This window comes from Furipterus horrens, unplaced genomic scaffold (genome assembly GCF_987537825.1).
Source record: "Furipterus horrens unplaced genomic scaffold, mFurHor1.1.pri manual_scaffold_4, whole genome shotgun sequence".
Lineage (NCBI taxonomy): Eukaryota > Metazoa > Chordata > Mammalia > Chiroptera > Furipteridae > Furipterus > Furipterus horrens.
Genome location: NW_028327174.1, coordinates 140,417,714 through 140,434,861, shown reverse-complemented (window position 1 = coordinate 140,434,861; position 17,148 = coordinate 140,417,714). Strand labels below are relative to the sequence as shown.

General features: G+C 39.6%; 1 protein-coding gene across 1 annotated transcript in view; it reads left to right on the top strand.

Moving 5' to 3' along the window:
- Window positions 1-12,897: 12,897 nt before the first annotated feature.
- Window positions 12,898-17,148, top strand: part of CCDC171 (coiled-coil domain containing 171) — a 298,734-nt gene continuing 294,483 nt past the window's right edge. Inside the window, exons 1-2 of the mRNA XM_090274081.1 lie at window positions 12,898-13,327; window positions 16,677-16,830. Coding sequence (XP_090130207.1) covers window positions 16,787-16,830 — 44 coding nt within the window. The 5' untranslated portion in view covers window positions 12,898-13,327; window positions 16,677-16,786. The remainder of the gene's footprint in view (window positions 13,328-16,676; window positions 16,831-17,148) is intronic.

Sequence of the window (17,148 nt, the reverse complement as noted above, 5' to 3'; positions counted from 1 at the left end):
CATTTGGATCTTACTTGGGGAGCCTTGGATGTAAGCTACCTGCTTCTAGAAGTCCTTTTCTTGATTGGGAAGTCTTAGGTGGAAGCTGTCTTCTACTGACCCTGTAGTTTTTGGTCATTACAGTACAGTTTTCCAGTAATTTATGGGTGACTTAATAGTCATTACTTGAGAGAAGTGGTTCTAAGAATAAACATAGTGTTTATTGTTTACTGTAATTGGTAAGGACCTTTTCATCAGGAAGCAAAGGCTATTTTTTTGCTGACTTCAAAATGAAATCTCTCAGAATAATATCAGAATAAAAGAGTAGAATTCTTTCTTGACGTGTAATATAAAATTAATATATAAGGATGTAGTCAGTGATGATTCTAGAAATAGAAACATATTATGAACAGAAAGGAGACTCCAAAGCTTTTCTATTTGTACCACAAAGTGTGTTATGATGGTCCCTGATTGACAAAGGCATTGGAACTTAATAGTCTGGAAATAAACTCTTTTTGGAGACAGTTATCGTACCAGTCTTTGAACGTGAACAAAAGTATATTTCTAAGATATGTCTGTCAGAGACCAGTCAGCAGAAACCACATCAGTTTTTGTACAGGGAAAATTTAATATAAAAAGTTATTAACAAGTAGGAGGTAAAGATAAAGAAAACTCTGAAGGATCCAGAATAGCAAGTGCAGAGAAGTAGCTATTACCTCTCGGCTGAAGAAGAAACAGCAAGAAAGGAACTTAAGGACTAGGAGAAGAGACATCTCTCACCTAGCACTTCTTCAAGGTTCAGATTCAGATCTCTTCCCAGTGGACATGCCCACCACATGCACAGCCATGCAGCCTGCCAGGGGTGAAGAAACTTGCTAGAGGATTTTTAGAAGTGGTCCACTATTGCTGGAGATTATGGGCAGTCTGGGTAAGTAATAGTGGCGAAATATTGCCAATCGATGTAGGTGGGCTGGTCTAAAGTAGTCACAAGAAAAGAGAGCATAGCCTGTAGGTACAGCTGGAGCTCCTCTGTTGGGTTCCTGTGTTGAAGAATGATAGTAGAGAGCTAGGGTCCAAAAGAAAAATGCCTTCCTGTAGCTGTGGTCATGCAGTGCCACTTCGTTGCTTTCTGCTGATCAACCATTATATCTCATCTGCTGGCAAAGGAGAAGTAATTAGGGGGTCCAGCATTAGTATCATGAATGACAGCAAAAACGTGTAGGTTTGGAGTGGTGTGATATTAAATTAATAATTTGCACACCAGAAGTTCAGAGTCATTAACAATGTTGATAATTTTATTATTTTTATTATTTTAAAAAATCTTCACTTGAGGACATTTTTTTCATTGCTTTCAGAGAAAAAGGAAGGGAGAGAGAGGGAGGGATAGAGAGAGAAAGAAACAAACATCAACTGGTTGCCTACCATATGCTTCCCGACCAGGGATTGAACCCACAATCCTTCGGTTTATAGGACAACTCTCCAACGAATTGAGCCACACTGGTCAGAGTGATAATTTTATCTTTATTCTAAGTTTGATAAAGAGTTGTCACATAGTTTTAGGTTAATTAAAATCTGAAGAATGTCAAAGAAGCCTGATTATGTCTATTATCTTTTATAAGTTGAAGGACCAAGTCTGTCACTTGAACTAGTGGCTACTCCAGTAAACTTGAAGAAAGTTTTGATTTATAAGAAAGCTTGCCCTGGCTAGGTAGCTCAGCTGATTAGAGCATTGTCTTCATATGCTAAGCTTGTGGGTCCAATCTTCAGTCAGGGCACATAAAGGAAGCAACCAACGAATGCATATAAGTGGAACAACAAATTGACGTTTCTCTCTCTGTCTCTCCCTCCCTTCCTCTCTCTTTAAAATCAATAAATTTAAAAAAAGAATAAAATGAAATCTTAACAACTTAGTTATTCTGAATTTGAGGCCTGAATTTGGGACAGATGAAATCAAAAAGCTGACAGAGGAAACAAACATAAGTCATTTTATTCAAAGGCAAGCAATAACTGAGGCAATAACTAGAAAGCATACAATAATACATAATAATGTTTATTAGAAACTTAAGTTTTTTTTAAAACTTCTTGCCAAAATGATGCAGAAGTATACCAAAAGTCTAGAGAGTTAACAAAATATTTTTATATGAGCTATATAAACCTGCAACCTTGGTGCACTGGATGATACTCCAACCAACTGAGCCACCTTTCCAGGGCCTTAAGTAAGACTTTTAAATTTATCTTTATGTACCTTTTATTTAAGCATTTAGACATGCACAAATATATAAATATACCAATAGACGATTAACTTAAGGCTTTTAACTAGCTTTAAAATACAGCATTGTAATATATTTATCAGTATTAAATAGAACAACATGTATATTATATTGTTGAATTTAACATCTTTATAAACTGTAACAATACCTTAAAAAGTGCCTTGGCTGGGTAGCTCAGTTGATTAGAGCATCATCCTTATTAAACGCCAAGGTTGTGGGTTCGATCTCCAGTCAGGACACATACAAGAAGCAAGCAATAAAATGCAAAAATAAGTGGAACAACAAACCCATGTTCTCTTTCTCTCTCTCTAAAATCAATCAATAAAATAAAAAACATAAAGACTTTTGAAATTACGTCCGAGGTTCTGAGTGTCCAGCTTTTCTTCTTATCTGGGAATCAAGGCCATCCCTAAACTCACGTAAGTAGTGCCTTACAATGAAAAAATTAGTCAAGAGTCTTTTAAAGGCAAGTTATGCTAGCTAGGAACTTGTTTGGGTTGTTCTATTGTTGGACACACTACAGAGGAAGGTCTTGAAGCAAGTCTTAATGAGAAAACTGTTAGTCTTGGTAAATAAGCTGTTTAGTTTACTGCATTACCTTCCAGGAACTGGTGTTTTCTAGAGCAAATGGGCAAATTATTTTTGCTTGGTGTCATAATTATTTAACATAGAGACAAAAAAGCATGCTTGGTCCCATGGTGGTGTAATAATGACATGTACATGGATAAAGATTATGTTCATTTTAGTTCTCGCCTGTGTCCTCTTACTAAATGTAAGCTCTGTGAGAGCAGAGGTTTTTCTGTGTATAGTTCATCTTAATGTATCCAATACCCACAACATCAAGCAAATAGTAAGTGTCTAGCCCTGACTGCTGGCTCAGTGGGTTGGGTGGGCATTGTCCTGCAAAGTGAAAGCTTACTGGTTAGGTTCCTGGTGAGGGCACATGCCTGGGGTGCGGGGCCAGGTCCCCAGTTGGGCGTATGCAAGAGACAACTGATACTTCTCTCCCTCTTTTCTCCCTCCCTTCCCTTCTCCCTAAAAATAAATAAATAAAATGTTTTAAAAATTAAAAAATAATAAGTGTCCAGTAAATATTTGTTAGTAAATCTTAATAAATGCATCAACTGATCAAGAAAATTTCCGGGGAGGTGGGGGAGACTGGGGCGGGGTGGTGGTGGTGAGGGATTGAGCAAAAGCAAAAAAGAAAAAAAAAAAGAGAGAGAGATTGAGAAAGAGAGAGAAAGAACTCATGGCCACAAACAACAGTGTGGTGATGGGGTGGTGGTGGAAGGGGTGGAGGTGGAAGAGGCTTTGGGGGAATAAATGGTGATGGAAGAAAATTTTAAAAAATAAAGGAAATTTCAAAAAATTAAGAGAGATGACCTAGAGGTTAAAAAATGTACTACAAAGGTACAATAATTAAAACAATGTAATATTGGAAAATAAACAGCTAGAAAGATCCATTGAACAGGACAGAAAATCCAGAAATAAATATATACCAAACTTTCATTCCCCTTTAAGGGTTGTATTTCTCAAGCATATTTTTAAAAGGAGAGGGACTTGTTTTAGTTGCTTCTGAGTTGACCGCTGATTCTCTGTTGATGAGCCCCTCAACCTTTCTGTACCTTTGTGGGCTGCTCACATACAACTCACAACTCCCTGTACTTCATATGCATATCTTTCCTTCAGTTCTGACGTCCGCACAAGAGATTCCGTAGAGGAGTAGAGTAGGGTAATATGGGGCAGCCCTAGCTTCTCTTCATGAACTAGACCTTCCTTACATCTACATATCTGGTTATTAAGTTGTTCATTTCTCTGGGAGTTACTACATTTAACACTATACATTAAGTGTGACCTTTCACAAGGCTGGAGACAAAAATGCCCACTAAATTATACACTTCTTGGGGGTCTGCTATGGACTCACTTGGATTTCACTTTTCTCCTCAGTCCTCAGGGCCACCCTAATTTTTGTCACTGTGCCTCCTTTTTCCTTTTGGAAAAATCTGACTTCTAACCATGGAGGATAGTCTCACTGGGGGGAGGCATTCTCTTCCTGAGAGGTACGGTTCTCTAAATTTGAATGAGCTCATCTCAAAGCTTTGCCAGAGTAGTCTAGGGTGAACTTTGGGAGATAAAATTCTGTCTAGCAGTCCCCTGTAGGTTGTTAACAAATCTGGACCTTTTTTTAGATCTGTCCACCAGACATAAATACACATATCCCCTTTGATTTTTGTGGAAGTCTCTTGGGTGGGTAACCATGGGATTAAAAATATACACATTTATATTACTTAAGAATCAATATTGGAGAATATTAGTCTAAATTTAGAAGTGGGAAGAAAAACACTTTTTCACTACTGACAATTTGCAAGAATATTACTAGTCATATTGAAGTAATTGCTTCACATTGTTATACATACCAACTTTAGTTCCTTTCTTCCACATTGCCCTTAACATTTCTGCTTCTATATTGTGTTATTTAGATCAGTCAGGAATAATAATAAATAAGCTCAATACATGAAAATATATTTCTTTAAAAAATGTACCTTACTTACAGAAACTTTATAATTATTCATCATAGGTTATGACTTAAAATCTTAGACTTGGCAAATTCTAATTTCTTATTATCGATATGATGTAGTGGTGGTTTCATGTTTTCCATTACACAAAGTAAAAGTGGCATTTCTAGATTTTCCTAAACTTTATTAATAATTAGATAAATGCAAATTATTTATTTATTGTAAATAACTTTTTATTTTTCATTTATAGTTGACATATAGTATTATATTAGTTTCAGGTGTACACCCCAGTAATTAGACATTACTGTATATAACTTACAAACTGATCATCCTGGTAAATCTCATATCCATCTGACACCATGCATAGTTATTAGAATATCATTAACTATATTCCCTACACTGTACTTTACATCCTCATGACTATGCTCTAATACCAATTTGTACTTCTCAATCCCTTCCCTCTTCACCTGTCTCCTCCAAACCCCCTCTCATCTGACAACCATCAAATTATTCTCTGTATTTATGAGTCTGTTTTTATATCTAGGATGGAAACATAGGCATGTAGGGGGTCTTTTGCTTTTCTACAGTTGCCCCAGCTTCTTAAGTGACCATGTATTATTTGAGTAAATAATAAATATATTTGCATTTTTGAAAAAAGAACAAATGTGAAATACTTATAGTGCTTTGCACACACTTTATGTTCAATAAAAAATGTTATTGGGATTTGAATCTTTTACATTAACTTACATAGCTTAAAATGTTTAATATAAACACATGCCTACCTTTTATTACATTTATTCCCAAATATTTTGTTTCCCATTCTAATGTGAATGAGAGGGAAGATTTATTATAAGAGTGAAGGCGAGGCTGGAAAGGCAGTTAAGGACAAGACCAGGCCCTTCATTGATGAGGGGAAAATCTGGGCTTTATCCAGTAAGAACTGTGGAGCCATTAAAAGAATTGATCAAGAGGGTAATAGATGGGACTTCCGGCCAAGATGGAGGCTTAAACGGACATGCTCAGCCTCCCTCTACAACTAGAGAGGAATACAACTACTTCAAAACAAAAGATAACTAGAAATTCCAGAAAATAAAACTACACAGAAGTCCAACGTATGAAGTTATAAACCAGCGGCGCTCTTTGGGCAGGTAAGAGCGAAAGTGGGTGGTGCTGTTTGCGGTAGCACCGGGGACAGCGGCAGGGAGAACAATCCCGGCTGCAGTCAAACCCCGGCGGCTTGCGACCCCAACGCTGGGGAAAGCAGCCACCACATCACCTCGAACAGTGAGGCCCAGAGAGTGGGAGGACGGATCCCGGTCTCCTAGCGGAATAACTGTGTGAATCCATCTTGGACCCCCGCCCCCACACAAAGCGCCACAGGGCTGTGAAATAGGTTGCGGACAGGCACCGGTCACTGGGCAGTGACAACAAAGCTCCAGCAAGAAAGGTTGCGGATAGGCGCCGGTCGCTGGGCTGTGACGACAAAGGGCCACAGCGCAGCAAAAAATGTTGAGGATCGTCGCCGGTCCCTGGGTTGTGACGAGTACACAGGCACCGCCCCCTATAGCCGGCCGAGAAAACAAAACGCATCTGTCAAAATGAGGCAGACAGCTATAGAAATCCCGGTGGCGCAGCTCACCAGGCAACAGATGAAGGACCTGACAGATGAACAAATAAGAAACCTGTCAGAGGCTCAGTTCAGGGCCATTGTTATCAGGTGGCTTACAGAATTAACAAAAGATCTGGAAAAAGATGAGAAAGAATTGAAAAACACTCATACTGAAAGGAACAAAACCACATACGAGACAGATGGTGAGGAAATAAAATCCAGAGTTCAAATCAACAAACCAGAACACAAAGAAGGAACAAACAGTCAACCAATGCAGAGAGAAAAAATGGGAAGCAAGGAAAATGATGAGAGGATCAGAAACCTCTGGGACAGCTATAAAAGGCCCAACATAAGAATCATTGGTTTGCCAGAGGGCGAAGAAGATGAACTAGAAATTGAAAAATTAAGTGAAAATATAATAAAGCAGAACTTCCCAAACTTGGGGAAGGAAATAGACTTACAGGTCCAGGAAGCACAGAGAATTCCAAAAAAACTGGACCCAGGGAGAACCACTCCAAGACACATTATAATCAAAATGTCAAAAGTTAAAGATAAAGAGAGAATCTTAAAAGCAGCAAGAGAGAAGAAAAGAATCATGTACAAAGGGGTCCCAATTAGACTATCAGCTGACTTCTCAAGGGAGACCCTGCAGGCAAGAAGGGACTGGCAAGAAATATTCAAAGTAATGAAAAGCAAAAACCTACAGCCACGAATACTCTATCCAGCGAAATTGTCATTCAAAATAGAAGGGCAGAGAAAGTGTTTCCAGGACAAAATAAAACTGAAAGAGTTCATTAGATCCAAACCACTGTTATATGAGATGTTAAAGGGACTGGTTTAGAAAAAGGAGGATCAAAACTATGAACACTAAAATGAAAACTGCATCACAAGAAACAACAACAGAAGCTAGGGAACCGAAACAAAGGCAAACTAAACAGGCGACGAGAGTGGAAAAAGAACTATAGGTATGGGGGAGCATCTTGGGTGGAGGTCAGCAGGGAGGGGGAAGGGGGAGAGGGAGGGAGATGATATAGAAGAAAAAAAAAAAAAAAGAGGGTAATAGAAGCATACAGAATAGGGATTGAAGGAATAAAGGACCAGAGCAGCTGAGAGCAACAATTGTGGCAAGGCCTTGCAATTCTAAGAACTGATACCCAAGCAGCTTAATTAGCAAGCACCCTGTTTGAACTTTCTGGGGGAGGTTACTGAAGGGTGGAAAGGATGTGGCTCATCTGGTGCTTAAAAACCCTAAGGCTCATATGCATACAATGAACACAACACCACTCAAGTCTCTGACATATGCCTTTAGGCCTGCTTTTGATTTTTTCCTACTTTTAGTACTCCCTTTTATTTGTTTTTTCTTTTGTTTTCCTTGCCCTAGGAAGTACTCATGTATCAGAAAAAATACTGCTACAAGAATTTCTACTTTTTGATCCTCTCCTATCATATTTGCCAGTTTAAAAATGCCATAGATTTTACTTGTCAATTTGTAAAAATGTTGACAATTTGCACAGGAGGGGGAGGTGAGTGACTTGCATTAGACCTCAGTGAAGGCCCTGGTCACAAGTGTCTGGAGATGAAAGGATAAGGAAATAAATGAAGATGTTTAGAAGTAGACATAGAGAGAAGACAGGAGACTTAGAGAAAAAGTAAGCAGGACTTATTGATTCTTAGATTTATAAATTGAGAGCTTGAGAGAAGGAAATTTCTCTGAGTTTTAAAAAAATTTTTGGGATTATAAGTTTTATAAATAAGTGGAGGAATAGTTTTGAGGGCTCTAGTGAGAAGTTGGGAAAGATAATTAAGTTTTAGATGTCCTGAATTCAATATTGCCAGATATTAAAATGGCATTGTTCACATTGGAGTTAACAATTCAAAACCAGAGCTCAGTTTATGATATTAGGATGTCGGACAAAAAGTTGAAAATTAAGGACCTACAGTTCACACTTGTAGGAATGTGTGACTTGGGAAAATGTGAAGGTTGAGGGCAGAAACTGAGAAAATAACACTTTGAGGGGCAAGAAAGGAATAATGTTTCCCTGAGCAGTAGCAAAAAGGTCAATTGAAGAAGCTGAGTCTCACCTATACTGAAGAGGAATCAGAGGAGGGTCACTGTCAGTGATTTCAGGGGTCTGGGATTGGTAATGAGTTGACTGCTGACTTTGGAAGCTGTTTTGGGGGAGTGTTACAGAAATAGGGGTGTTCCAAAAAACCCCAGAGTTTGCGGCTGGGGGATGGGGAAAAGGAAGCAGCTTTTAGAATGCCTCCACATGCCTGAGGCTGGTGGCTAGTGTCTTTTTTTTATGCAAAATGGCTTTAATGCATCCAAAGCCTCAGGTAGATGGGAGGGGACTTGGACCAGGGGACGGTATGGAGAAAGCACACAGAGCCTGCGTGAGGTTCTGTGAATGGTCAGAACTGGTTACCGCACCCACTGCATCAGAGGACGTAGTCAGGGATTTAAAAATAAGTGGCAGAAATTTTAGCCAGGCTGACTGTGCGGATTTAACTAAGGCTGAGGCTGACTATGTGCATTTGACTGAGACTGAGACTGACTGTGCGGATTACAAAAGGACAAACTATACAGTTTACAAGGAGGCTGAGAATCCATGAGGTTCTGGATTAAAAGCTGGTGGACCCCATAACACAGACGAGGTCTCCCCAGTCAGGATTGAATGATTGGCAGCTACTGGTAAAGCTGAACCGTGTTTGGAAAGTAGGGAAAAGTTTTCTCTAACTTTTCTAAAACTAGCCTGGTTTGGTAGGGGGAGGCAAGGATATGTGTTTATGGGTGTTTTAAAGAACATAAGACTTAACAACAGAAATCCGCAAATAACTAAATCTATATAACTGTTAAATAAACTATTCTTTTTCTTTTCACTAAACTCTGGTATTGAGAGTTATAATTTTGGCGGCGGGCAATCGGGCCCCTAACTAAAGAGCCCGTGGGTTTGTTTTCAATTGGAGCAGCCCAGGGGTTCTGTACCAGGAGTGCTAGTAGAGATGGATTGAATAATATCTCCAAAGGATTGGCAGCAGAAAGAACGAGGCCAGTCTTGTAACTCTTGAGGCTAAAATAGATGTGGGTTAGAGCATCTTAGCATACAACTTTTCGTAAGTAGTAGCATGTTAGGCAAATGACTTTGAAACTACTAGAAAACATAGAAAGTCTCCAAATATTTTAAGATAGTCAGATTTATTGTGTAATTTTTAAAACTTTTCAGCTTAACACCCCTCATTAGCTTCTGTGCTTGATAAACTAAGCATGAACTAGAAGGCCATCTGTGGCCTGGTTCTGCTTACTGCTCCAGCCTCATATCTTATTTCCCACTCCAGTCTACCCCAGGACTGCAGGCAGAGCTTCTGTCAGTTTTCCAGAAGCCTACTGCTATTTCTTGTGCTCGTGTTTGCAGCTTACACATCTTCCAATTCTTTCTCAGCTTGGTGAAATCTGTAACCAGCCATCTTCCCAGACTAAACTCAAAGTTCTCTATAAGGTCTTTTGGAGTGCTCAGTGTTGATATTAATTTCTAATTACCACTGTATCTGTACTTTATATCCTTTGTTCCTATTACCTAATGCCAGGCTGGATATATAGTCTGTATTCCATAAATGTTAAATGAACAAATAAGTGAAGATTGCAAGTCTTCATGTTGCATATATTTTTCACTAAAAAAAGTGTGCAAAAAGGAAAAAGCACTCATGGACATGGACAACAGTGTGGTGATTGCAGTGGGTGGTGTGGAGGGGGGCGAGAGGTATAAGGAAACTAAGCGGTAATGGAAAAATATACAATAAAAAATTCTAGGGGGCCGGGGAGGGGGGTTAGTATGCCGATAGTACAATTGGCATTTACTCTTCCTACACAATATTCATTTTGTGATTTTTGTTAAAACATAAAAAAGAAATTTTATAAATATTATTTAAAACTTGTAAAAAAAAAACAACCCTGTTAACCTCAGTCTTTTGTAATTTTCCATTTCATTTCTAAATGTTAGAGTGGGCTACTTTGTTCTCCCCATAAGCTCTTTCCTTCGAAGCAATTATTCCCTTTCTGGCAAAATTTATGAGGACGTGAGATAGGCCTTTTTAAAATTAAATGACTAAAATCAAACCAATCAAAGTTTCAGTCAAGAATCAAAGAGGTTTTAAACTCAGTCTATATTTGACCGTTGGTTCTCTCGAGGGAGATGGGAAAGACGATCCCCTCCCTACACCTGGTTTCAGGTTGATTACAATCAAAAGGGGACAATTTTAGCATAAAAGGCTCATTTTGCATAAATGTTTTTTTGCGAGGAGGAGGTGATCGTGGTGAAGATAAAATGCTTAATCAAATGCCGCCAATTTCCAACGTCCTTTGGGGAGTACGGTTTCAAAAGCCAAGGAACAAAAGAGGATTTGGTTTTCCAGTGTCCCTGAGGCGGCAACAGATTGTGAAGCTGCTACTGAGAAACCGAAGTATAAATTATCAACAAGAGGAAGGCGTGTGTGTGTGTGTGTGGTGGAGGAGGGGAGCGCCCGAGCTTGGAGAAGAGAAAGGGGGGCATGAAAGATCGAGCAGGAAGCTAAGGATCCAAGGACGTTTTTGCGAGGTACTTCGTTATGTAATATTTATAATAAAAGGCGCTGCAACAGCATCAGCGCACTGACCGCATTCTTTTAGTCCAATTTACAACCACAAGCTAGGATACAATGGGGGTGGGAGGAGGGAAGAGAAGCACCGTGCTGCCGGAGAGCGGTCTAAACAGCGGGAAACAAGCCACTTGTGCAGAAGTCGACCAGGGCGAATTTCCCCCTGGCTCCGGCACGAGATCATGGTCCCCGAGCGGGTGCTCTGGTTCTAAGGATCAGCGGGGGAGCTAGTTTTAAAATGCAGGATCCGGATCTGACCACTTAGATGTTTCTTCAGTGGGTGGGGGGGTAACTGACTCAAAAATCTGCATTTCTCAGTCGGCTCTCAGGGCTTTCTAAAGCGTTGATTTGGGTCCCCACCCCGAGAACACCAAACTCCAGCGTGGGCCCGGGCGTTCTCCTGCGGGGAGGAGGCGTCCATCGCCCCGGACGACGCGTAATCTCCAGCGCACCGCTCCCCAGTAACAGCGCATGCGCCGGCTCGCCTTTAAGCGAAGTAGCGGAGCTTCGCGGGCCGGGCTCTTCCAATCGGAGCCAGGCGTTCTCAGAGTGCGTCTCCCGGAGCGGCGGCAGCGGGCGAGGGGCGGCGGGAGGAAGGAGGCGGGCCGGGGCGGGGCCGGAGGCCGGCGAAAGTCTGCGAAGGTCTGTGAGGGAAACCGAGTCTCCGGAAGTGACCGTTGTAAACACCGTCTCCTTGGGGTTTGTTCCCTCTCCTGTCCCCCTTTGCTATTTGTTCATCATCCCCGGGTCCTAGAGTCCGTCCAGTTCAAACAGTTTTTGCTCTGACTCATGCGATCAGCCTGGGCTTCTTCCTTTGAGATTTGAAGCTGCCCTTGGGGTCTTGGGTGTGCGGTCTGGACCACGGGAGCCCCCTTGAGGTAACCACGGGATCGGGGAGTCTTTGAGGTGAACTACTTGGGCTGGGAGGTGTAGAGAGGGACAGTATAGGTGCTGCAGTGAGTGTTACGGGCATCCGAGTTAGTTTGGGACTGTCTTGGGTCTGTTTGAGTTGTCAGTGGGGACACGCCTTCAACTCCCTGGGCTGGGCCACTCCGCCCACCTGGAGGAAATTCTCGGAGCATCCTAGCTAGAAGGCTGGGTAGGGACTAGAGGGTCCTGGACTTGGAGCTGCTTAGGGTTACAACTCAGGACTGCGGAGCTCTCTTCCTCCTGAGAACCAGTAAAAGCTCTTTGAATACAGGGACCATTTTTTCATTAAAACAAACAAACAAAACAAAACGCTAGCCACACACTAGTTGCGCTAGGCTGTTTTCCGTAGCTTCTACTGCTTACCCTCAAGGACTCTTAATAAACTTAGAAAAATTGGCAGCGAGTTTTTCTGAGACTGTAAATATTCTGCAGGAATTCCGCCTCCTTTTGAATGTTCTTTATTTCATTATGATATCCTAGGAGAATACGTATTTACTCATTTTAAGTAGATCTCAAATGATACTGCATAAGTTTACATGAGAAGCAATTTCCATTGGTTTCCAATTCCTTTGAATACATAATAAATCGATGTTTTATAATTTTATACTCTTGGAGAAAAGAACCTACCATTTTGTTAATTGTTTTATTGAACAGTTATCGACAAAATGATGGTAGACCAGGAAATTAACATGCTTTCCCATGGAATGAAGAGGAAAGAAGGGCAATACAACCTAAGAGGAAAGATGAAGAGAATTAATAGTTTTAGTCTAGAGTTTTCTATATAAGTCCTGGCATAGACATTTATTAGCTGTGAGACTTCTGGCAAATCACCTAAGCTCCCGAGGCAATAGTTTCCTTATTTGTCAGAGAAGAATGGACTTGTTGTTTAAAGTGTCTTTTAATTCTAAAATTCTTTGATTGTCTCATCTCTTTTGTCTTGATGAAGATGGAACAGGCCCTTAAAGGTGAAATAACAGATGTGGTTACTATGGAAGAGAGCATTGTGTTATGAAAGATGATGAACCTAAGAGCCAGCCTGATGTGGGTTTGAATTCTAACCCTTTCACTGAATATCTTTACACAAGTTACTCAGCCTCTCCAAGCCTCAGCCTTCTCATCTGTTAAATGTACACAATGATCTCATAGTATTAGGAGGATTCAGTGAGAACATTTATGCTTAGTGTAGTATCTGGCAGTCCTCAGATGAAAATGTAGTCCCCGATAATAGTAGTTTTTCTTTTGATTCTCTCTTTCCCTCCCTTTTTTCTGATCTGTGGAGACATGCTGAGAGATGAGTACATTCTGGATGACCAGCTGAAGCACTCAGATGTGAGGGAGGAAAATTTTGTACCAGCAGTGGCTCCAGAATCCAGAGTTGAATAGTCTTTCTGGTGGGTACTTCTGGGCATGTCCCGATCATTGGTCTCTTGGCCATAATTGCCTTATGACCTATTTCTATAAAGCTTCTTATTGAAGATATATATGTAAAACATCCCCTCTGTTTTAGGAGGAATGGTGAGAATAGTCTAACTCCACCACCAAGAAGATTAATCTATTAACACATTACCATAAAAAGCTGATTTAACCTTTGCCTTTATCCATCACTGTTACATGGTGGCTTGTTTTGGCCCAAACCTGTTCTAGTGTCATCTAGATTGAGAATCTACTGGAGGTCTGAGTCATCTTTCATTAAGAAGACCTTGACTTGTAGTTAGTCTGGATGTGGGGAGGAATGATCTGTGTGAGGGCATAGAGATGCTTCCCTGACAAGTGAGCTCTCACATCCTCCCTGGCCAGTGGCAAGGTGCACACAGCAGAGCTCTGGAGTCGGCCAGTTTGTGTTTGAATCCTGTCAGTTACTAGTGATGTGACTTTGGACAGGTGACTGAATATCTTAATGCCCCTGTTTCCTCAGGTATAAAGGAGGGATGTTAACAGTATCTTTTCCTTGGGGTTAATGTAGTGTAAAATGCAAAGATCTATAGAAAGTTCTTAGCACCTGGAGAAGGGAGGTTTGTTGCAGTGGAATGATAATAGCTGGGAGTGGCTTTGAGGTATTGGACATTTTGTTCATAGATAATGATGAATATTTTCAAATGGAAAACATTATTTACAGAATTACACTGATATTGAAGAGAAAGGTTGACATTAATTGCATATCATAAGAAATTCTTTATTACATGTATTTGCCAAGTTATTGTTTATCTTAACTTGAGGAGTTTCATAAGAATGTTTCAAGTAAAGCAAGTAACAAATAATATGTCAAGACATTGCAAACCTTTGACTTAGTTACTTATTCCACTGACGTTTTCATCATTGTACTGAGATACTGTATTTTCATCATCATTCCTTGCCCTTCTTTTTCACTCTGGTAGAGGAAAATGGAGATTTTGCTACATTTTCTCTGCCATATTTAAAATCACAGAAATCCCACCCTAGGTTAAATGGAACCACTTTGTTGATGTAGTTATCCTAAAACATGCAGAGTTTGGTCTTTGAACCCCTGTGTTTTCAAAAGCTAATAACAGAGAGAACGAGAGGAAGAAAATAGTTTTTAAAGGACACTTTAGGTAGGACTTTTTTTTTTTATGATGATGAATTTAAAAAATTGAGATATAATTTACATATCCTAAAATTCACTATTTCAAAGTATACAATTCAGTGGTTTTTAGTATATTCACTATGTTGTACAGCAATTACCACTATCTAATATAAGAACATTTACATCATTCCAAAAAGAAAACTCGTACTTATTAGCAGTCAACTCCAATTCCCGTTCTCCCTACCCACTGCAGCCACAAATTTACTTTCTATGGATTTGCTCTGCCTATTCTGTACATTTCATATCAATGGAATACGGTATGTGGCTTTTTATGTTTGGCTTCTTTACTTAGAATGTTTTCAAGGTTCTTCCATGTTGTAGCATGTATCAGTACTTTATTCCTTTTTTATGGTTAAATAATGTTTTATATTTTATTTATTAAAATTAGGTAAACTACCTCTTCCTACACTTCTCTGCCCAAGATAAAAACAAAATGAAAAACAACTGACATTAAAGTCCTAACTCTGTAAATTCTTTGCCTCTGAGATAGGGATTCTATTTGTGCCTGTTGTGACATATGCACACACACATGTGGTTTTAATCTTTTCACAAAAACAAACATTTTATATACCGACTTTTGAGCCTTGGACTTCACTCTTAAGTGTAGAAGAGTCCATTTCTTGTAGATTCTAACCCTTTAAAATTTTTTAAAAATTTATTTATAGAGAGAAGGAGAGAAGCATCCATGCGTGAGAGAAACATCAATTGGTTGTCTCTGGGGATCTGGCCCACAACCCAGGCATGTGCCCTAACTGGGAATTGAACCCGTGGCCTTTGTTTACAGGATGATGCTCCAACCAACTAAGCCAAGCCAACCAGGGCTAAAGAATTCTTTTATTATATCTCTTCTTCAGACCAAATCGCCTCCTGCATCACCTACACTCTTCCTTTGTCAGGGATTATTATGTTTTTCAGAGGGTTCTGTGTTCAGTAGTGGAAATTGATAGTGAGTGAGCACTGTATGTGTGCTATTTGTGTTATTTAAATCTCAAATATGTGAGCAACATTAATATAGGTATCCACTGCTAATGGTCAAGGAAACAGGCTCAGAGTGCTTAAGTGACCGACCCCCAGCCACATACTTGTAAGATACTTATTGGAATCCTACCTCAGATCTCTGCAGTCTGAAGCTCATCGTTTATCTTAGGGTATTGGACTTGTGCTGGGGAGACATGTGTGGGACCTTGATATTTGTGTCTTTATGGACTTAATTACTTATAATTATCTCTCTGTTTAAAATGTTTACCCAGATAATTTTTCAACTCTAGTAAAGTAACTTTAAATGGTTGGCTTTGTAAAATTTGAAGTATGTCCTATAGAAGAGGGTTCCTGTGAGAAGCCCAGCATAAGTGACTAATGCTCTCCTCTTTCCTTCTTCCTTTTTGATCCCTTAGGATATGGCCTTTGAAAATGAGATCTTTTTTTTTTTTTTCCAGATTTTATTTATTTATTCTTAGAGGGAGGGGAAGGCGGGGAGAGAGAAGGAAAGAAACATCAATGTATGGTTGCTTCTGGCACACCCCCAACTGGGGACCTGGCCCTCAATTCAGGTATGTGCACTGACTGGGAATGGAACTGGTGACCCTGTGGTTCGCAGGCTGATGCCCAATCCATTGGGCCATACCAGCCAGGGTGAAAATGAGATCCTTTATTTGGAAGCACTTTGGCCTTTGATTGTACCATTGCATTAAAAATATATCATTTATTCAAAAGTCATTGGGAACCCTCAAATGAGCCTGGACTTCGTTTTATTTCAAACTGATTTCTATGCCCTACAGAAAGGCACTACCTATTCCTTTTCCAGTTCAAGAAGAATTTGTCACTTTTTTAATAATATTTTTTTATTTTTGTTTGAAAATTAAAATATCTTATTAATATACTCTTACAAGAAGGAACATCTTTCTAACATTTTGTCATTTTTGCTTCTAATCTTTTAAAAAAGAAGCAAAACATTTATTTCAAATATTTATTTAAAAACATATTTATATAAAAATAAAAGCCATAGCTTTTTAAAATATAAGTATTTATATGTTTGTTATACAATAATTAAAAAATACATTTGAAGAACAAAAAAAAATAGCCCATAGTCTCAAGACTCATAAATATAACTACTATTGTATTGTTTACTCTTTTAACAGACTTCAGTCCTTCTAACCTGTAATCCAGACATCCTGGACAATTTTAATCATCAATAACGAAATATATTGTTAAGAAACTGGGGTATTTTGAAAGAGCTGGAAGACTTATCATGAGTTTAAACACTTCAAGTAATATCACTGGTGATACCCAAAGGTAAGCCTCCAGTCTTTTCTTTCAGTTGAGGATTGCCTTTGGTTGCAAGGAGCAGGGGGAAGTCAGTGGTTGGAGGGGCTGATTGTAAGAATTCTCATGGTGTGGTAAAGGGAGTAGAAATTTCATGGGGCTGGAGAAGCAGGAGTGATGCCTCTGGGGACTTAGGGTTGCTCTTTGTGCTCCTTCGTTAACTCAGTCCACAAGTCAAAGTGTCTGTAGTTTCTTTTGTCCCTAGATACTTGCTTATTCTTTTCTGCCTTTCTAAATCTTTTCTTCTCCTTGTATTTCTGCTTATTCACATTACTGCATGGTGATTAC